The sequence below is a fragment of the Lipotes vexillifer genome, unplaced genomic scaffold, assembly GCF_000442215.2.
Source record: "Lipotes vexillifer unplaced genomic scaffold, Lipotes_vexillifer_v1.1 scaffold756, whole genome shotgun sequence".
In the NCBI taxonomy this organism is placed as follows: Eukaryota; Metazoa; Chordata; class Mammalia; order Artiodactyla; family Lipotidae; genus Lipotes; species Lipotes vexillifer.
The window spans coordinates 2476575-2499342 of record NW_006773042.1 but is presented as its reverse complement, the minus strand read 5'-3'; the positions used below and the strand labels follow the sequence as shown (position 1 = coordinate 2499342).

The following is a 22768-nucleotide window of genomic DNA, read 5'->3' as shown; positions in this document are numbered from 1 at the left end:
GTTGCGGAGCACAGGCTCCAGACGTGCAGGCTCAGCGGCCATGGCTCACGGGCCCAGCCGCTCCGCGGCATGTGGGATCTTCCCGGACCGGGGCACGAACCCATGTCCCCTACATCGGCAGGCGGACTCTCAACCGCTGCGCCACCAGGGAAGCCCTCCTTTTTTTTTATATCCAAGTAGACTCATGCTTATCATGAACATTCATGGGACTACTAAACAACCTGGAGGAGATGCTCATTTGGGACAGTTCTCTGTCCAGTTAGGTCTGTTTACTTGTGGTCACTCACACACAGACAGTTACGAATATTTGTTGAGTAAAATGCTTTAGATTGATATTTCCCATGCATTATCATTATATTGATCACCTGTCTATATGTTTACCTCCAGGCACTGCCTAGAACACATGACTTCCAATGCTCAAGTGTAAAAAAGGCTGCAATTTCTATCTAGTTTTCAGTAATTATAAAGAAAATTATTTTGATCCTTTAAAAATGTTTTGGCTTGATGAATGTACAATAAAACACACACACAAATGCTCTCAGAAAGTAACTCCTGAAAGATGGGAAAAGTTTAATGTATATATAAACAGGGAAAGGATCTCTGTGTAACTATTCTTACCTGCTGTGGATTTGCAATGAAGCAACCTGATGGGAGTGTAGTACAGCAGGAGATGCCAGCTCCCTACTTGCCAAATTAGTTAAGTTTCCATTCCTAAGAGCCTCACAAGGAACACAGGACAGTTTGGGTTCTGTAGCTGTGCTGAGAATGGACTGTGGAGATAAGGGCCTAATTACAGCACCTGGAAGACTGAAGTATTCTTGACGTCAATAGGAAGCGGACCGGCTCTGTACCCAGTTTTGATATCTGAGGCTCAGCAGCAAGTGTAGCCAGAGAGCCTCAGAGGCACCACACTCTAGGGAGCTAAGGCGAGGCTTCAGGCTCCATGAGCGAAGAGTCAAACTTAGACTCCACAAATAGCAATAAATCATCATTGAACTAGAGGGAGTTCCTGCAGGCACATCAAATGCCTAGGATTTTTTTCTTTATTTCTCCTTTTAAACAGTATCTCATTTACTTTTCTAGAGGCCAGTTTTATATATACTTATATAGACACTTTAATGCAAAGTTGTTGTTAATTTCCCCAATGAAAACCCTGGGCCTTGAAGTTTACATCTCTGACCCTCTGTTTATCTAAGCCAGAGCCCCAGCCTGGCAGGCCAACTGGCTGTGCAAACTCACAGGACAACACTGCCATCTGCTGTGTTTATCAGGAGATGACAACCACCCTTGGAGCAAAGATTTCAAATAGGAAGTTGTGGGCAATTCCGCCCCCATGTATCAGTCACCTAGGGGTGCAATAACAAAATATAACAGACTGGGTGGCTTAAACAATGCATATTTATTTTCTCACAGTTCTGGGGGCTAGAAGTCCAAGATCAAGGTGTTGGCAGGTTTGGTTTCTCCTAAAGCCTCTCTCCTTGGCTTATAGAAGGCTGAATTCTCACTTTGCCCCCTTTTCTCTGTCTGTGCATGCCCCCGTGTCTCTTCCTCTTCTTATAAGGACACCAGTTTTATTGAATTACGGCCACGCACTTATGGCCTCTTTAGCCTTAATTACCTCTTTAAAGGCCCCATCTCCAAATACAATCACATAGCAGGTTAGGCCTTTAACAGATAAATTTGGAAGGGGATACCATTCAGACCATAACATACCCTATCTAAAGACACACACACACGCACACACACACACACGCACACACCATGTGGCTGTTGGCTATTTGAAAATACCTATGGGGAACAGAGTGGGGCTAGCTTCTGCTCACTGGCACATCAAATGCCTGTGGGTAAGAGGCTCCAGGCAGTAACGGTAGCCTCCCTGCTCCTGGCTCACTGCCAGTAGGCAGGAGTTGTGGTCCACATCTCCTGCTGTGAGGTGGGGTGAGCTGCCTTCAGATGAGAAGCTCCTCACCAGAAAAAAGCTGGGACCTGCTCCAGAGGGTGTGCCTTGACACTTGAACCTTATTTGAGTGGGGCAACCATCACAACATACTTTTATATATTTGTAAAAGGCAGCGATATGTCTTAGGAGAAAAGACTTTCTCCAAGAGAGCGGGCATCCCTCGCTGAGCTGTCTTTGTGGCTGGGCTCTTCACTGTATCATCTGTTGCCAACCATGCTGAGTTTTCCTTATGACCTCCAGTGTTTTTTATTCCCCTCTACTTGTTCTCTTTGACAGTATTCTGTGAAAGAAATAAAATGTTCTGAGATTTCTGGTCTGGTGCCTTTTATTATACTTATAGCTCTTCTCTCCCTTAATCCTCAGCTCTTCTGCACCAGAGTCTGATGTCCACTTACAGTGACAGAACTAAGAACTTATCAGCTTCATTAGAGTTGTTAGATGTGACAATTAAAAGGAAAACATGCAGCTGTGGAAAAATAATAACTTATCCATAATAGAAAAATTAGGCAACATGATTTCTCAATTTTTATTATGTTTTCTTATAAACCTTTGCCTTAATAGTTATAATAAAAATAAAAATAAACATCAGTCCTCTGGAAAATGGACCCATTTTTCTAAGTAGTCACTATCTTTTCTAAAAGAGATTCAGTGTGTTTGCAAATGTTCTTAAATATTCAAATCATCCGGGAAAATATGCAGAATGTCATTTAAAAAATATCCTAAGAGGGCTTATTTTGAAAAAAATATTGGAAAATTAATTCTAGATGTTTAAACACACACGTTCAGATACAAACATGCACAAACCTACCAACCAAGCACAGATTCATAAAAGCCTGTCCTGAATTCTCCAAAATAAACTGGCCTTGGGATAAAAGTCATAATTGATTTATAGACTCTTTCATTTGAAAAGCAAACCACAGGAAATTATTCACTTCTCTGAAGCTAATAATTTTCTGTTATTTTTGTTTGATTTTTCTTCTAAAGCCTGCCGGCCTACACTTCTGTGTATTGAATTCTGTTCTGTATATCTTGGATCGCTTTTCCAGTTTGACAGGATCATTGAGTTTGGATGCAATTCTCTGAGCACAAGGACACACTCTCCCGCCTGTGGGGGAGGGTAGAGGTGGCAAGGGAGGAGTACTTGTCCATTAAAAAATATTTGGTTCTTTCTGTTTATAAAGGAATGTAAGTTTACTGCAGAATGTAGAGAAAATACAGATAAACAAACAAAAAAGAAAATTAGAATGATTTCACAATTTTGAATTCTGGCTCTCAGGTAACATTTGGGTATATGTCTGCTTTCTTCCTTTCTTTTTCTTTCTCTCTATCTGGTTGTTAGGGCCATATTATACAGTCTGTTTGGTAACCTGAGCTTTCTTTCTTATTATTTATAAACCACTCTCCAAACATAACCTAAGGGGTAGGCAATTAGCAGTTCAAAAAAGGTGCCAAGTTCCTGGGTGCCAGGTTGTCAGGTAGAGTTATGAGAATGGTGTGTCTATTTTTACTGTTCAAATATCATACTCAAGCAATCAAATGAAAGCGTAGTATATTATTGTTTTCTATATAACATCTGTTTTGTAATTCTGAAGGTGACTGAGTGAAATAACCTTGTCCATATCTGCCAGGCTCCCACAAAATCAAAATGTGCTGTTCCTTTCCCCATCTCTGAACAGAATCACATGTGATTAGAGTCTGGAGCCCCAGACTTCAGAGGCTACTAACCTCGAGCTAGTGCCCTGCAGAATCATAGTGGGGCCAAGGTAGAACATGTCACCTTGCTCCTCTTCCAACTTCCCAGAGCACAGGAGCTCTGCATTTATTTAATTTTACAACTCTTGATTCCGCTTAAGATTTCTTGTGAACTAAGAACACCGCAGAGTTTGAAATGATAGGAAACTACTGCCTATTGCTCTATTTCAACACTTTAATTTTATAGGCCCATATAGATTAAATGACTTGCCCCAGGTCACTGAGCTTATCGGTGAACTTCTGACATAATATAGCACATATTGACTCCCTCAGGGTAAGAGTATTAGGGGATGCTAGTGGGGACCACAGCTATCTTGACCACAACTACATCCTCAGCATCCAGCCTACCCCCAACCTGAAGCAGGACTCAGTAAGTATATGGGGAAAAAACAAATCAATCAGCTCTCCACTAACATTTCCTAGACTATATGGAAACTCCTAAGGAAATGTGACATTTTTTTAGACCCTAATTGATTCTAAGTAAATGAATAATGAATTAGAATAAAGCAGCTTTCATCGAAGAAAGTGGAAAAAAAGATAAGCTGCCATATGTAAAAATAAAAGACAGACTAGATGATCAGCACCTGAAATGAATGTTTACATATACATGTGCCTCCTGTCAATCACATGCAAGCTCCTATCAGTGACAACAGCCTTCCCTAACAGTGATACAATTGTTACACTGTCTCCCAAAATTAGTGCTGGTCTTTTTTTCAGCCTGCTGTTAAGTTGCTCCCTCTTGTGGTCAGGGGAGAGAAAACATATGGACTTTATTTTTAAATTTGGATATTCAGGTCCAAATTGAGTCTTCTTTAACAATCAATTCTCATATTCTCCCTTTTCTCTTAACATATCTTCCATTATACTCTACCTCTTATTATACACATACATACACACATACATACACACTATTATCATCTTTAAATAAATCTAATTGTTCCCAAATCAAAAATAGCGGGGAAAGAAATTGATTCATTACCTATCCTTTGTTGATTCGAAACAATCAGGACCTTGCTTCTAAAGAGTCAATGTTGAGGTAACTATATTCATACTAGCAAAGGAGGACCTTTAACTGGGGTGTAATAAAGGAGGTATGTGGTGCAGAAAACTGACATGATCCAGTAGACGAATAATATCCAAGTTGTTTTAATCTGCCTCAATGGAAAAGAAAGCAACAGCATGTGAAAGGAAGGAGAAGTGGTGACATTTACGGAAATGATTAAAAGAAACATCTCCCATTTTGATTATTCTGCCTCTTCCAATTCTCTAATACCTAGTCCACCTGTACTGGGTGTCCTATACTCGTTTCCTCACCATCTCTCTCTATACCCACATGGATAATGACATGGGAAGGAAAGCAGCTAAGTGGCAGAAAAATAGGATGCTTTTAGCACCAATATACATGCACACACAATAAAATTGCTGGGATCCCTTAGTCCTACCTTGAAAGGACAAATGAGAACAAGACAAAGAGCTGGCCCAGGAAACAGAAGTCTTAAAAGCTCTCCAAAGCTGAGACGTGCTAAGAAAGAAGACTGTACATTCAAAGTTAGTCTTTTGATAAATGATGCTGGCTGTTGCCAATTTCATTACGACCAGTTTTACTTTAGTGGTGGAAATGGCATCTAATAGGAACAGAAGGTCAGGCTTAGCTATCTCCTTCTTAACAGCAGGAGGACTAAAAACACTGCATCTCTAAGGATGGCCACCAGGTATGCAGAATGAAAACATCTGAGTGTAGCAGCCTTACACAGAGCGCTGCAAGAGTGCCTTGTAAATAAGCAGCATAGGGCGAACCCTCAATCCTGTGACATTTAAATGAGGCTGCTCCAGCAGCAGAGTCAGGAAGGCCTCCACGAGGATGGGTTGGCATTGTGTGGCAGGGAGTGAAGGAGAAACAAACTTAAAGCTCACAGGAGGCGAGGTTTATTTAAATAATAGAAAGTAATTAGGCTGAAGACAAAAATCAGTGATGGCATTTTAAAATTACAATTAATTTAAAGGTTAATTTCCTTTGGTGTTAAAATCTTATTTAAAACATTTACCAGGAAAGGAAATGAGGATGTTACTATCAAGAGGTGTAGAGTGCTTCTGGGAATCCATGCCTATTATCACTGGAAAATTAGGTTAGGCCCAAAGTGAGAATTTCAATTCATTTCTGTGTATAATAGATGGCAGTCTGGTCTCAGTGTCAGCAGGGTTGGCTGGGGCAGTGCAGGATTTGCATTTTTTGTTTGTTTGTTTATGGGATTAATTGCAAATGTTTCCAACAAAGAAGGCTAGTTTATACATGAACAATCCTGACACACAAAAAAAATTGGATATGGACTGCTGCCTTTGTAACTAATGACGCTGATGTTAAAAGAATTCCCAAGAGCACAGAGGCAAAGGGACGCACATAGTCACTCATCCATATACCTTCATCCCGGAAATAAATTAAAAGGGGGACACAGTATTTCTGTGGGCTCCAAACCTGTCAATCCGATGCTCCTCTCCCAGGTCCCACCATTTTCATCACTCTGTTTTCCAACTGGGAATTGTCATGTCTCATGTCTCAGGTTCCAATATATCCTATTCAGCAGTTCATCTCCCTGGAAACTTGCTTAGTAAAATCAATGCATAATAGTAGTAACAGCCAGAGGGGAAACAACTCCTTTGCACTAAATGTTCCCATTCATTACGCCTTTGCAGATTTGTTCATTTTAAATGTTTTATTGCTATTATCAGTATGTAAACCAATCCCACAAATATGGAATTGTGCAGATCATAGCGCTATGAACAATATTAGCAATCACCTGCTTTAATCCCCTAATTTTACAGCTGAGGAAAGGAACACTGAAATTGATTTGCTCTGAGTCAATCATTTAGAGTCAGTGCTGGGAGCAGAAGTTGTCTCCCAATTCTAGGTATACTTTACACATCACTTCACTGTGAGACTCAACGTAGATTCTTCCAACACACGTTTGCTCAGTAGCCACTGCACGTGGTAGGCTGTGTGATAGTCACTAGGCACGAGGCAGACACTGTCTTTGCCCTCCTGATACTTACAGCCCAGCACACAGTTCACAGGAGGAACTGCGCCAAAGCGTGATGAGCGTTCAGACAAGGAGAGTCGGGGTAGGGAGACATAGCCCAGGGGTGCCTCATCCAGTTAAGAAAACTAGGAAATTCTTCCCTGAGGAAATGACATTTCCACCGAAACCTAAGGGACAAATCAGGGGGGATATGCAGAATTTAACAAAAATAGGTGTCTTTTTAAAAAAAGGTAACTTTTTCCACCCGTATTGACCAAATGGACACCATAATTCACACAGGAATCATCTTAAGTGTTTTTAATGAACCCCATACAGCAAATCTAGTTTCACCTTTCTCACATAGCTGGAAAAATATTAGAGTAACCACTGGACATCCTCATACCTGAAACTGCTATTGTTGTTCTATAAAGATGAGTAATTTAGGTTTAGTCCTCCTTTCTGGAGGCTGCAAAATAATACGAAGATTGTGTTAGCAAAAATTACAAGGGGATTTTAGCATGCACGCTTTATTTTTCATTTTCCTAAATATGTATGCATTGATGTGCCCACATCCTAATTAAAACCACTGCATTTAAATGGGCTGTGGCTTCTAATATATATAAATATATCCTGGATGTCAGCTGAGAAGACATACCCAATCATGTCTAACTAGCTTGCCTACAGCCTGTAATAACTGCTCTTTCCAATTTCGACGGAAAGGCATGTCACATAATCGAAAGCCATTCTAATAGGGGAGAACAAAACAGAGACTGGTAAATCTAATCCACCCAAATGGCATGGCACAGAGTGAGGGCAGGCACCTTTAAGATAAAGTTTGCTTAGCCGTTTCATCATATTCTGCACACGATTCCACAGTTATTGAAAGTAACAAAGATATCTGAATACATAATTTTCTAACTCTAGCTTTACAATTTCTTGATCTTCTCAGCTCTTACCATCTTTGTCACCACTCACTTCACCTACCTCCTTAGTTCCCTTCACCAAGGAGGCTAATTTTTATCACCTTCATTATGGAGGAAGAAGGCCTCTCTAAAAATCACCAGGTCTAAAATTCTCTGCCTGACTATAAACTCCTATCTTTACTCCCTCCTTGCTCTCCTGCTTCCCTCCTGGAGGAATTTTTCTTCATCTTTATTTCGGAGCTTCCCTCCGCTGGAATCTTTGTTTATCTTTCTGCTCATCATCTGTCTCCTGAATCCACAGGAGCGGTGATGCTGTTACAGGCACACTTAGTTTCCTTCCTTGCTTTCTCTTCCCCCGTCCTTGGATTTTCCATGTCCCTGCCTGATGAGGCTCAGGTGCAGCTTCTCCACTCCTAACCCTGGGCTGCTGCACGTGGCTGGAGAGAGTCCCTAAACCCAGCTGGATGCTCTCTCCTGCTCAACAAGGCTCTCACTCCTCTCCCATGGACAGTGTGCCACAGTCACCGCAGGACGTGCTCCAAACCTTTCCAAGTTCCTGAAGTCTAGTACCCAAACCTGAGAAAATCAAAGCTACCAAACTTCTTCCATTTTTCCCTCAGAACTTTAAAAATTCTATACTAGCAATTATCTTTCTGTCTTTTAGAAACCCTCTCCAAATCTGAGAGGAACCATTAAGCTTTTCCTCTCGAAAGCAGTCCTTCCACCAAGCCTTGGCTTCATCCCCTCTGCCTGGTTCAGGAGATGAGCTCTTGGTGTCTTCATTCTCGCCCACTCCACTGTAAAGTTCCTCTTCCCTACAAATGGGTCGAAGTCTCATAGACTACAAACCAGGCCGGGCCTGGCCTCTCCCCATCCTTTTGGATAATATATAAGGTGATTTCCAAAACTATTTGAAATATGGAAACTCAGTTCTACATAGTTTTTTTTTTTTAATATATCTTCCCTTTTTTTCCACAATATGTCACATATGTCACATTCCTACTGCTTGCCAGACCACAATTAACCAACCACGTGGGCATTAAGGGTTTCCATAAACCTACCTCAGCTTCTGCTGATGATTTCCACACTCACGTCATTCCATACAAAATTCCAGTAAATTCTAACACAAAGTTCTCTTCTTTGACCCTTACCTCCATCTACTTCCCAGGCCTGAAAAATTCTCATCCTTTCAGTAAAGAACCTAAATATATATTTTAAAGCATAATTTGAATCATTCTTTTGGTATAAATCCCTTGCTAAAAGAGATGAGATCCCAAATCTACCTGTAGTGCATCCATAAAATACATGCATCTAAGTATTAAACACATATAACCCTGTGAAGTTGGAACTGTTTTATTATCTCCACTTCACAAAGGAAGAAAGTCAGGCTCAGAGCAATTGTGACCTGCTTGTGGATATGATGCTGGTCAGAAGGGAAGGCACACCTGAGCCCAGGTCTTCCAACTACCAAGCCCTCAATCATTATACAACTTCATACTTTCCCTGTGATATAGCCAGTGATGGCATTAGATTATTCGAATAAGATTCAATAGCAAGATCCTGGTCTCAGCAGAAAACCAGCATGTGTTTCTTCAAATCTCACCTAAGGTACTGGCCACACTGAGAATTAGCAAAAATAGGCAAGAGTGAAAAGACAAAACAGTTTATCAAGTGGAAACTTATATTTCATTTTTATTTTTAGAACCAACAGTTTAAAGTGGTTACTCAAATGATCCCTAACTAAAGAAATATTTCATTTTTATACCATTGTAGTGATCGCATTCCACTTTCAGTTTCTAGTATATGTAAATGTGTTACCACGTTTAAAATACTGAAGATCTGGTTCTGATACAACTAAGAGACAAACATGGAAAATAGAATCCTAAGACCCTGAGAAAATGTTATTTTCTGAACAAGGTTAGGAAGTGAAGCATCTGCCATGATTTAACTAATAAGTCTCATGTCATTCAATGCATGTTTCGCCTGCCAGAAGCTCTCTGTAGCATTACACTTCAGTGACCTTTCAGGCAATAACAGACTAAAGTATCCCTACAAAGGGCTGTGTTTTCCTAATCAGAAAAAAAAATAGCTCTGAGTCCACTCAGAGATACAAGTCCAGACTGAGCACATCAAGCTCACACAGGAAGCTGAACTGCTGCCACCAAGTAAGTCTGTGTGGGAGGAAGGTGGGGCTTTTGAATTTGGGCTACAGTAGGTTATGCTCTGAATTCCTTTTGTGCAACTGGAGATAAGTACCCTTGAGATAGAGACCTGCAGAGACAATGGATTTACACTCTGTTTTCATAGGCCCACACAAACTTTTTAATGTCCTTCAATGAGTTCTTCCAAATATTTAGGCTTAGCTTTCTGTGAACTGCCTGTTAAAATTTCCCCCCATAGCCTTTTCCAGCTCTGTCTCCAAAAGAGAGTGTGTTGCCTAGTGGCTTTGTCATTAATAACCAAGGTACAATATTATATTACAATACCTCCCTGCCAACATATATTTAAAAAAGCAGTTTTAAGTTTGCTGAACTCAGTGTTCATGATTAAAAGGTTTAAATAAAAGGGAAGCTCACAACAGGGAACATATTTGAGTGAGGAATATTTATTCAAAAAGCACTTTTCTCTTACTTGGTAATTTTGAAATCCCACTATTATTAACTTTATTAAATCATAGTTATTAAACTGACATGGCACTTTACTAATTTAAAATCATTGGGCATCTCTGTGCCTCTGTTGGTAAGTAGACAAAAACACACCCATATTGCAGATAGGAAAACTAAGCCAAAGAGAAAACGCTGTAACATCTGAAAAGAAAATAACATTCCTGAGTTGTTTCCAGAGGACCAAAAGCAAATCACTACAATGAGGCAAAGATGAAACAAGTACAAATTTTATTTTATTTTGTCACCTACCCAGTCATGTACCTCTGTTTAGGATGCTATGAACTGGCCAGAAAGAAAGCAATGTTTTCCCTAGCAGTTATCAACATTTGCAACGTAGCATTCGTCAGTGGATTACCCTCTCAGCCCAGTCATTTTGATGATCAAAGAGACTAGAGTGGTGCCTTCTTCCCATTGGTATCCAAAAGATTTCTTTTATCTCACAGGACCCAAGCAATCACTGACATTCTAGATCTTCTATAAAAGGTCCTCTCTTTATTATCATTCAAGACCTTGTGAAGGAAAGGGTAAATGCACTCAGTCAAATTTCACTTAGAAATTTTACCAGCATCTTCCATGCTTAGATCAATTGTCTTTAAAAAAAAAAACAAAACAACAACAACAGCCTAAAGAGTTTATTCAGTAAATATGGCTTCCATGAGCCAGACACTGTTCTGGGTTCTGGGGCTACTGTAGTAAATAGTAAATCTCATGCAGCTTAAATTGTAGTGATAGGATCAACAACAGAAAAGTAGATTCACAATATGTCAGGTGGAGATAGTTTTCAATAAAGCACAATAAAGCTGAATGAGGAAAAAGAAATTAATCTCTAAAATCCCAGCAAGTCCCTAATCTGCCTTGCACCAATTACGATTACATTTCCCTTTTCCCAAGTGTTCCCTGGTCCTTGCTGCTTGTACGTGCCACATATAACTTACATACTACATTTCCTAATGAAGCCAAACACCTACTCCCTCCTCTCATTCTTTTTGTTCCATTAAAGGCTGCAACATCCTCCTAGACAACAAATTTGAGCTATGAGCCAAACATCTAGATGCCATCACAATTACCTGGAGAAGTACCTCCTAGCTGTTTCATGACTCCTGTTGCTTAGGAAAGTTTTACAATATTCAGTAGCCTCTTTAGAGCCTAAATAAATGTAGTTATATAAAAGAAACAGAAAACAGACCAAAGTGATATTGAGGGTATTCTAAAAATGTAAACTAACCCCAGTAATTCAATTTTAAGAGAGAAAAACATAATTTCTTCTACTATGCTCTCCACCCACATGGCACCCCAAAGAGTTCCAAATGATGGGTGAAACACCATTCTGTAAAAGATACAGAGAACCATGTCTACCTACACTGACCACCACACTCTTAACTCTAGTGGTCAGTTGGATCCAGCTTATTAATATTCCTCTCCTTCAGGTCTTTAGGAAGACATCCAAACAATTACTGAGAATGAGTACATGTGGAAACTGACCTTACATAAATTCTTTGTCTGTGAACACAGGCAGGTATATAAAATACACTACAGAAAATATATCCTTTGATTCTGATTTAAATTTGAATGCCCCCTCACAAGTGAGATGGTAAAAATGCATCCTGGTTACATTCAGACCCTCTTTTCTCATCTTGGTTCTGAGTCATCTGCCGTTGCATCCTTTTCCATGACCCCAGATGATCTGAATGATCAGAACAATCGCAATCCTTCTGTCAAAGCTTTAGCACTATCCTCCCCAGTTGGGTAGTTGTAAATCGGCTCTACCAACCCACGCATCAGATAGATGGCTAATAAGAGCAAGACCCAGACAAGTCAACCTCCATTCGCAACAGTACTCAGACACATCTCATTTCCCTTCTGGCCTTTTCTCATGTCTCCAGAAGTACTACACTGCTCCTGACTCAAGCTTTGTTTCCCAGTTTTCGTCCCAGTTCTATCCTTTGGACTTGAAGATTCAGCTTGGTTTCTTCCGGTTATCCCTTGGCTCACTGCACAGTCTTTGACTTATAAATTACCATCTTTTTTTTTCCTGCCATCCATCTCACACCTCTGGAATCAAGCTAAGGAAATATTTCGAAACAACAATAAAAACACTAATAAGCCTGAGACTGACTTGGATTTCGGTTTCAGTGGAGGAGACCTTACTGTTCACATCTGCCCACTCTCTTCTCCAGCACCAGGGTGGGGCCATCTTACTAACAGGGAACCTCTGAGCAAGGAAACTTTAATGCTTGAATGCCTCTCAGAAAACTAGTCCTTAAGTCTTAATGTTGATAAGAGTGAACCCAGGGCTTCCCTGGTGGCGCAGTGGTTGAGAGTCCGCCTGCCGATGCGGGGGACACGGGTTCGTGCCCCGGTCAGGGAGGATCCTGCGTGCCGCGGAGCGGTTGGGCCCGTGAGCCATGGCCGCTGGGCCTGCGCGTCCGGAGCCTGCGCTCTGCAACGGGAGAGGCCGCGGCAGTGAGAGGCCCGCGTACCGCAAAAAAAAAAAAAGAGTGAAACCAAATGAACAGGAATTTAGGCACTATCTGCAATGAATCCCCAATCGTAGAAAATAATTTCTCAAAATACAAACTTTAAATATAGTTGCCATTCAATTATTGTACAGCTCTTCCGGTACCATTTACATTAGCTAATGTGCAAACGTGGGCAATTCAGAAAACAAAAGAGGTTCGCTCTCTTTTAATTCATCTTCTATAAAATATTTGATATAGTTCTACAGTTGTTCCAAATTAAAACACTTTCTTTCTCCTAAACTGCATGGTTTAGAAGAATTATAAAGAAAATCCTGAATTTTTAAGGGCTTTTAATTTTCTTCTTCCATACCGCATGTCTCACCCAGGGCTCTACATTCCTTATTTTATCCTCACACTAATAGTATTAAGTATTATAATTCTTGTGTAAGAGAAGTTAAGTGATTTGTCTAAGGTCACACAGCTGGCAAGTGGTCAAAGCAGTATTTGAACCCTGATCCTTCTAACATCAGGATCTCTGTCCTTTTCATTACACTGTAGTCCTCCTTATCTGTAGTTTCACTTTCCATGGTTTCAATTACCTGCCATCAACTGCAGTCTGAAAAGATTAAACGGAATAAACAATTCATGAGTTTTAAATCGTGAGCCATTCTGAGTAGTGGTGATGAAATCTCACACCATCCTGCTCTGTCCCTCCAGTAACATAAATCATCCCTTTGTCCAGCATATTCATGCTGTGTATGCTACCCATCCATTAGTATAGGAAAAAAAAATAGTATTGTGTAAATATAGGGTTCAGTACTATTCATGGTTCAAGCATCCACTAAGGGTCTTGGACTGTATCCCCGCAGATAAGGGGGACTGCTGTACTATTCCACTTCTGACCAGAAGAGAAATTCTGCCTCAATAAAAGGGTTTTCATGATAAAAAGAGATATTAAATCATAAGAAGACACGAAGGCACCTTGAAAGCATATTAATAAGTGAAAGAAGCCAATCAGAAAAGGCTAGATACTATAGGAGTCCAACTCTATGACATTCTGGAAAAGGCAAAACTATGGAGACAGTAAAAAGATCAGTGGTTGCTAGAGATTAGGGGAGAGGGAGGGATGAAAAGGCAGAACACAGGACTTTAAGGGCACTGAAACTATTCTGTATGATACTAACATTGTGGATACATGTCATTACATCACTTCACCAGAAGTGAACCATAATATGAACTCTGGACTTTAGGTGGTAACAATATGTCAGTATAGGTTTATCAGCCATAACAAATGCACCACTCTGGTTGGGATGTTGACAGTAGGGGAGGTTGTGCACCTGCTGGGTGGGGTGGGGGCAGGAGGGGGTATATAGCAACCCTTGGTATTTTCTTCTCAATTTTGCTGTGAACCTAAAACTGCTCTAAAAAATAAAATCTATTTTAAAAAAATGAAAAGATTTCCCCACTAAACAGACATCATGGACTTTATGTTACTTGCTCCAATTTCTACCTGTAACACTTAGGATATTAAAAAGAACAAAAACTAGTCAAAGCTAAGCCAAAAGAAAAAGATATTAGAAAAAGTAAAGATATCCTCTAGCACCCTAATTCAGTTTCTAGTTTCCTCTCTTTCTTCCTCCTATCATCTATCTTGTCAGCTTTTTGTTGTTTTGCCTCTTTTTGCCCCACCACATGACCTCCACATCCAGGAATGGGAAAGAAAAAACAAAACCAAAACATTTTCACAGCACTCTTAGTATTTACTGTCCCAGTTACTACCCCTTCCAAAATGTAGTGGTATAAAACAACAATTATTATGCTCACGGATCTGTGGGTTAAGAATCCAGACGGCACAGTGAGGATAGCTTGTTTCTGATCCCGGATGTCAGGGCCCTCAGCTGGGAGACTCCAAGATTGGCTTGACTCAACAGCTTGGGGCTGGAATCATTTGGAGGCAATTTTTCTAACATGTCTGGGTGTTGATGGTGACTATCAGCTGGGACCTTAGCTAGCCTGTCAGCCAAAATCATATCCGAGGGTCCTCCATTGATCTCTCCACATTCGCTAGTTTGGGATTCCTAGTTTGGGCATGATGGCTGTGTTCCAAAAGAGAGCATCCCTAAAGAGCAAAGTGCATGACATTTTTTTGATCTAGCCTTGGAAGTCACAAAATGTCACTTCTACCATACTCTATTGGTCAAAGTGGCCACAAAGTTCTACCCAGGTTCAAGAGGAAGGGACAAAGACCCAAACCTCAGGATGGGGTGAGTGTCAAGGTCACACTGCAGGCAGATATGGAATAGGAGATATTGTTGCAGCTATTTTGGATAATATAATCTACCACAGTAACCCTTGTTACATCTCATTGTACCTTAAATACCTAGGTATGTTTTGCATTTGAATGTTTGGTTAGAGTTTGCTGCACATCTTTATTTCTGATTGTCTATTTGAGATTATGAACCACATAATGGCAGGGACAGCCATTTTGAGGTAATTTACATGACCTCCACCATCGCACCTTGTACTTGACAATCATAGGATATAACACTGTTACTAGTGCCGCAATTGCTGATAGGTACATGCACTTGAGCGATCATTATTTTTTACATTTGTAATGTGTTGCAGAAAATCTCCATGCTAACCAAAATGACATATAGCATCTTAATTGTGCAAGTGAATTTTATTGCTCCAATTAGGTCTTGGTTGCTTCAAAGGAGTATATAAATTTCTTCTCCCAAGTGAACAGATTCTTGTAAAGCAATAATTGAATCTCACAGTTGAGGGGGGGAAAAATCACTGCCTTGAAGGAACTATCTTTTTTCCTCCACAATCAGCTAGTTCTGGTTTAATAGATTATTAAAAGGTTTATATTAGTAATCTGTGTGAGACCTTGATCGTGAACGTTTATCTCTTCTGAAAAGTTAACTAATTAAGGCAATTGTCCCTTTCAGTTGATTTCATAGGTGGCTTTGACTCTTATGGCTATCAGGGGCCTCAGAAGACATCTCATTTACAGCTACAGCCTATGTACATGTAAGTACTTTACTTTGGAGGTATTCTTCTAGGATACTAAAAGATGATTAAGAAAATGTTATTGTGGCACAAAATAGATGGCATGCAGCTTTCCTTCAGTCATTTATTTTCAGTATTTTCTCTTCTATTAATATTGTTCTGACTGAGATAATTCTAATAATTTTTTTTAAATTATGAATAAAATTTAACTTATCAGGAAAGCCATCTCTAAAGTTACTTTTAAAAGTAGTCTTACATAAGTATCAACTACATGGCTAAAAATCCAATATAATATACAACTTCTTTGAATTACCCAAAATTTGTATATTTTGAAAATGATATAACATTGTAGGTAGTTATATGTAACTATATATAAGCCATATATCCTGGTTTTCCCAGTAGAGTCTTAGTTTACATGGGTTGTCCTGATATAATTATTACCAGCACACCCTATTAGTCTTAAAAGTGTTCTCATTTGGATGATAAATGATAGGTTATCACCTTAATTATGTGTAGTGTTAAAAAATAATAATACTCTTTCATTTTTCTGGTGTGAAAAGTGAAAATGAAACAAGAATATTAACACTGAAACTTATCAGACCCTTAACTCTAGCACTCAAGAGAGCAGACATACAATCAGAGCCTGATTTTTATATCTGTGTTTAGGCAAATTCCCTTGGATAACAACTGATAACAAATTCTATATATCAGCATCAAGTGATATGCTGAATTGCAAGCGAAGATCAAAATAGAAAGTAAGATTCCAATTCATTTTGAAATGTGAGCTTCTCTCTTTGAAGATATGTGTTTGTCGTCGTTGTCCTCCACCATTGAATCATTTTACCTTTTAATATTGTTAGTGTGTAGGATAATAAATACATTTTTTGGATTATTTCTCCTCCCGAGAGATTAAAGTAATCCTTATACATCCCCTTTTAAGCTTTTCTTTACAAAGGGAATGATCTATGCATCATGCCTGCATTTTGTGTGTGTGTCTCTTGTAGTTTCCCAAAAGCATTTGGTAACACCACTCATAAAAAAACTTTATTGAGTTCAGAAATCAGCCAATACTGTATGTCATTCAAAGCATCCCTTCTGTAAACAGGACATCACACATCCCCTCTTTTACATTCCCAAAACCACTGCCCTAATTCAGGCAATCATTAACTGAAGTTTTCCAGTCTCTTTCTTATTTTAGAACTCCTATCCCACCTTCCATGGGACTGCCAAATTAATCTTCTTAAAGTACCACTCTGATTATGTTAGGCCCCTGGCCAAAACCTATCAATGACTCCTTATGGCCTACTGAACAAAGTCGAAACTCCTTATCAGACTTTGCAAATCTACTCTGATCTGGCCCCAGTGTTCTACTGAAATATTATCTCTCCTCTTCAACCTTTAATAGTCTCAACCATATGCAGGCAATGCTGCGAGACCCCAGGAAAATGTAATGATAAATAAGAGCTGGCCTCTGCTTCCTGAAGCTTATCATCTATTGAGGGCACACATAGTCTGATATCTCCCCTTATCCTTTTTCTCTTTTCTTTTTTTTTTTACAGTCAAACTAAAACTCTTACCATCTGCAAATGTGACATGTCTTTTTCCAATTGTCCATGCTGTTCTCTTGACACCAAATGTTGTTTGTTTTCCCCAAAATTCCACTCTTTCAAATCCCACTCTCCTTCAAGTTGTATCTTAAAATATACTTCCTTTATGAAACATTTCTTAATCTTTTTCCTTTGATATTTCTTTTTGTTTTGCCCCATACTATAGCTGTATTTCTATTTATACCATAACATTCCTAACCTCCCAGAAAGATTTGATAGCTTAAGCAAAAAATAAAATGATAAATCCTTTACATTCTTTACCATCCTTCTCAATATTATAACACAGCCTCGTGTAAAGTGTTCTATTAAAAACTAAAGTCAAAGCAGTAAGGAGCAGTGGTAAGGAGTAGTGGTTAAGACGAGCTACTGAAGGCAGACTGCATGAGATAAAATTCTTTATGACCTTGGACCTATAACTTTGTTTGAATAACTTTATTCTCACCAAGCCTAAGTTTCCTCACCTGCAAAACAGAGACAATAGCATATGCACTTCATATAGTTGTTCTGAATTTACATAAAACAATGCTTGTAGAGCATGTACAACATAGGACATGTCACATACTACATGTTTAATAAACATAATTTATTAGATGTAGTAATAATGCTTATGTTAACCAATATTACTCATGAAAAGATTTATCAACTCAGAAATCACCATACACTGTATTTCATTCCCAAAAGGTTTCCTCTGTAAACAATATATCACATGTATCGGTCCAAGTAACATGTAACAATATGTTTGTGCTCAAGAGTAGACCAGAACATCTACAAGTCCTGCAATTTCTTGCTTCTGACAATATCACACAACATTCTTATCATATAATATTACATTGTGTTGGTCAATATGAATGATCAATAAATATGATCAAAATATAATAAATTAGATGTAACCACTCTGTAAGGATCAGCTCTGATAATAACATGAGAATGCTGATTATATATAATCAAGACTATAGTTTCAAACCAGGCATTTATAATTCCAATGTTGTCTTTAAATAGAGGACTCTTCAAATTTATTGTCCGGAACGAAATTCCTTGAAGACAAAACTTCTCATGATTTTATTAAGTACTTTAAATGTTGAACCAAAAGTAATAAAAATATTATTTTCCTCCTTACTGCCTAAGAATAGTAAAATTATATAAGAGCTTTCAAGTCTCACTGCTCATGAAATAAGTTAAATGTTTAATAAATCACCAGTCAAAATACTACTACCATGCCTTCTACAAAGAATCCACTAGCAGACCTCAAGTACTAAAACACTAAGATTTTATTTTACAGGTGAGGAAACTAGATGAAAGAAAAGAAACACAAAGGTCACACAACTTGTTACTTACACAGCCCCAATTATCAACTGGTTTTCCTGACTGCTTAGTTTTTTCCAAATTCTTATGTGGACTGTTGAGTTTGCTCTGACATTTCATTCCCTGATTTTAAATTTACTTATCTTTACTTCCTCACACTAACTTAAATGCTATAGTTCCATACATGCCTGCACCCTCCCCTTTTCCTGCGTTTCCTTTATTCCCTTTTGATTTCACATTATATGTGGTGTTGAATGAAGCACTTTTTCAACTGTGTAGCCCTCAAATACAATCACTGGAGAGTCACTGCCTATTAAAATCCCATGAAAAACCAAAACTGATTCAAGCATAAACTTCATCCCCTGCTGGGAGGCAGAGACCTGAGCATCTCCTGTATCTTTGTCCTGTGGGGTAGACCTTCTCCTGTCAACCTGCCATAAATAAGTCTCATAAAATAAGAGTAATTTAACATCATGGGCCAGTTCAAGCACCCCAATGATATTATATAGCAACTGGAAATAAAAGCCATTCCTTAGAAGGAAAACAGATGCTTAAAAGCAATGCGCAGTTTTAGCTGTGGGGTTTCCATTATACCCAGCAAATCTTCTGTGGCTCAGCCTGGACAAGGCTTTGAAAATACTGTCCTAACTGACCTCCGTTCACAGCTTGTTTCAGTTCCTGTAGTCAATGAATAGACAGTCCTCTTTTTTTAAAGTTAAATTGGGTGAATGTTCTTGGCCTGTAATTCTTCAGATTATCTATAATCCATCTAAAAGGGAAAAGTTTTCATTAATTTTTCTCTTACAGTTTGGAGAACTCTTTGAAACAAATAACGGCTATGAAGTTGCTGCGCAAAAACATTCCCACGCCCACAGGTTGATTTTCTAACAAAGTAGCTGCTTTGACTACCACTGACCTATGTGCCGAAGCAGCTTGAGATCTGTTTGGGCTCCCTGCAGTATAAATGTGAGAATAGTCCATGCTATATCAGACCACATTTGAAAACATTGCATTCTTTTTGGCGGCCTAATTGTACAGCAATATATATTCATTTGCCCCCAGAAAATGGATTTTAAATTACTATAAATGGCCTCTCTATCCAAAAGGTTGCACTGAGGAAAAAGTTGAGGAGAGGAAAATTGTCTATTTAAAGCACAATTTGGGCTTTGGATCTCTTTTTTTTTTTTTTTTCTTTTTTTTTGGTTTACTCTTGTGCTTGGAGAGGTGAGAAAAGGTGCTGAGCTCTCACCCTTCATTAAAAACATCTTTTTTCTCTCTCTCTCAGGTCGAAATAATACAAATGGCTTCAGTATATCAGCTCCTGGACCGTTCAAAGAACTTGTTTCGCAGTGGCCTCCTGCATTTTTTGAAGAGCAAGAAGCAACTAAGTTTAAATATACATACATACTAACAAAACATAAAGCCTCCACGTACACTGGGACCACACACACACACACACACACACACACACACTCGCGCACGCACACACGGGCACACACGGGCACACAACCAATTCTACTTGGCCTCCTCTTTCTAACTGAAACAGACAGATATGCAGGATACGCCCATCGTGGATTTCCTGAAAGCAGGCTGCTTTCTCCCAGGCCTTTGGAAAGTTCATAAGGAGACGTGCTGGTGCCCTCTGCTGGCTGTCACTAACTGCTCTGCAGCCCAGCCAGCCGGCGGCCTCTGCCAGCTGGGAAGTCATCCAGGGCACATTAGCTAGAGAGCCCTGTCTTCTGCACTCCATATGTCTTGATAGCACCACAGCTATGTAGGCAACGTAATTGCAAAAAACAAACAAACGAAACATGCCATGACGACCCTGTAACTGAAGTCTGAAATGGCAGGTTGTTTGCCCTAAAGGCTGTACCGTACATACTTGCCTTAACCCACCTAAGTTGTGCGCCTGAGAATCTCAGTGCAGACACCCCCAAGTCACTTCCCTTAGGCTAACACACTGCTATTAATTCCGAATGAGTTCAAGTCTGTGTGTGTCATGTCAAGAAACAAGACTGCATAGCTCAGCAACTGCAGTGTGTCTGTGTACAAAAACTGCCAGCTGTCAGCAAAGTGCTTTTACCATTGAGCCTCCATGGTGGCCAAAAAAAGACAAGTAATAATAACAAAGTAATAATCGTCATCTTTATAATTCTTCAATAAGGTCTTCTGAGGGGGTTGGGTGGGACAAAGAGAAACGTATCAATCTACTAAACTCATTAATCTACTGGAAGCAGAGAACAGAAATGGCTTGACTCACTGATTTTATTTATTGCACTCTAGGTGCTTTTATAAGTATCTACAAATGTCTTTTACTAACACAGAAACAGCTGTGGATTTCTATCAACAGAGGCCAACTGAATATGTATTAGCTATGTTTACTCTTTTATATCTAATTCAAATGGAAGCCCCTATGTAGGTGAACTTTTTTTCCTAACTTCAGCGTACGAGATTATTTTTTGGGTGGGTGGGGGGAGCAATAGTTACCTTGGTGAAATATTTGAGATCTCTTTGTGGTATTTGGGGGATCTGTTGTGTGTTAGGGTGTATTTTAATCCTCCTGTATTATTGTGGCAGAAAAACTGTGCTGTTGACGTAGTTGGCAACAAGATGCCTTTGGAAACTTAATAGTAGGTCAATGTGTTTATGGAATATTCTGAATTCCTAGGAAATTTTGTTCTATATATTCAAACATTATTTGGTTTTCATTAGTGAAAAACATAATTAGCTCAGGTTTGTCAGGAACTCAGATGAGTCATTTTTTTTGGATCCACCTGAGACACTAAAATCAATTTTTTTATTTTTAGAACTAACACCACCCTTAAATGCAGTGAAATTCAGACTTGAAAAGTTATAAATTGGCATGGAGCAACTTTTTCTCCTTGTTTCTAAGAAGTTTCAGTTATTGGGCTAACCTACTTTGAACATTAGCCCATCCAAATCTACATAAACCAGTCCCATTACTGTGTCTGCATGGATGTCTGTGATCTACACATATACGCATTTGAAAACAAAGGAACAAAGGTTTCTATTAGAATATAAACTACAGAAAAAAGTTCCAGCACTTGTGCTTGAATTTTCTCAGTGGTTTGTATATGTTTGTCCATATATACATGCATAAAATTATACAATCACAAACATGTCAGTGAAACCTCATATGATGATTTTATAGTGACATGCATGTTTAATGTATGAGAAAAATACTTACCAATGTATCATCCTTTGATTCTTAAAATATAAATACTATACATGCCAGAAATTATTCTAATGTGAGTATTAATGTGACTATTAAAAATGAGGTTTCACCGTACATTCATGCTGTGATGAGATTCCACCTTATAAGACATGTATATGGATAGAGATTTAAATGCACAGAGACTAAACCCTCATATTCCTGCTTTAAGTTGCAGCCAAGTTACCATCTAATCACTACTATCATCACCACCAAAATTTTTAAAAACAGTTGTTGACTACTAAAAAGGAATCAGTGGACAGGGAGCACAGTAGTGTGATTCTATCTGGAAAAACATCTAAGTTGTACAGCTGTATCCTCCTCAAAATCCGGTGAAGAATGCTATTTTTCTAGGCTGAGCTTTTGTTATAAACCTAATATTCAGAAGGCAAGAGTTACAATCCTGTGTCTTTTTTTTTTTTTGGCATTTGTTAATTCTGAATGTATTTTTAACAGAGTGATTTTTTTGACTTACTAGTGTAATTTGCATTTTAAAAATAAATGGAAAAACAATCAAGTTTCTGAGCCATCCCTGAAAGCCCTTGTTCCTTCTCAAAGTGTATTCGATTATGTCATTGACAGGGACACCCTATTCCATTGACGTGGAGGCAATGCTGATGTTCTATACCATACAGGGATGTGTCAGCAGTAAAAAGGAATTGCCAGGCCTTGGCACCATTTTAGCTCAGTCATAGGTAACACATACTTTCATTATCTCTAAGGGTTCTTTTACAAGACTGCCTGGAATAGACCTGCTGTCATTTGGAGAACTTTTTTCCCTCCTCTATCTGGAATTTAGAGTTAGCATCTGGCTAATAGCTGGATTATATGGCACTATATT

The 22768-nt window shown here is 39.0% G+C and overlaps 1 protein-coding gene across 1 annotated transcript in view; it reads left to right on the top strand.

Annotated features, from left to right (window-relative positions):
- NKAIN2 (sodium/potassium transporting ATPase interacting 2) overlaps positions 1-22444 on the top strand; it is a 547495-nt gene extending 525051 nt beyond the window's left edge. The window contains exons 5-6 of the mRNA XM_007447977.1: positions 15726-15807; positions 19981-22444. Coding sequence (XP_007448039.1) covers positions 15726-15807; positions 19981-19990 — 92 coding nt within the window. The 3' untranslated portion in view covers positions 19991-22444. The remainder of the gene's footprint in view (positions 1-15725; positions 15808-19980) is intronic.
- Positions 22445-22768: the final 324 nt, after the last annotated feature.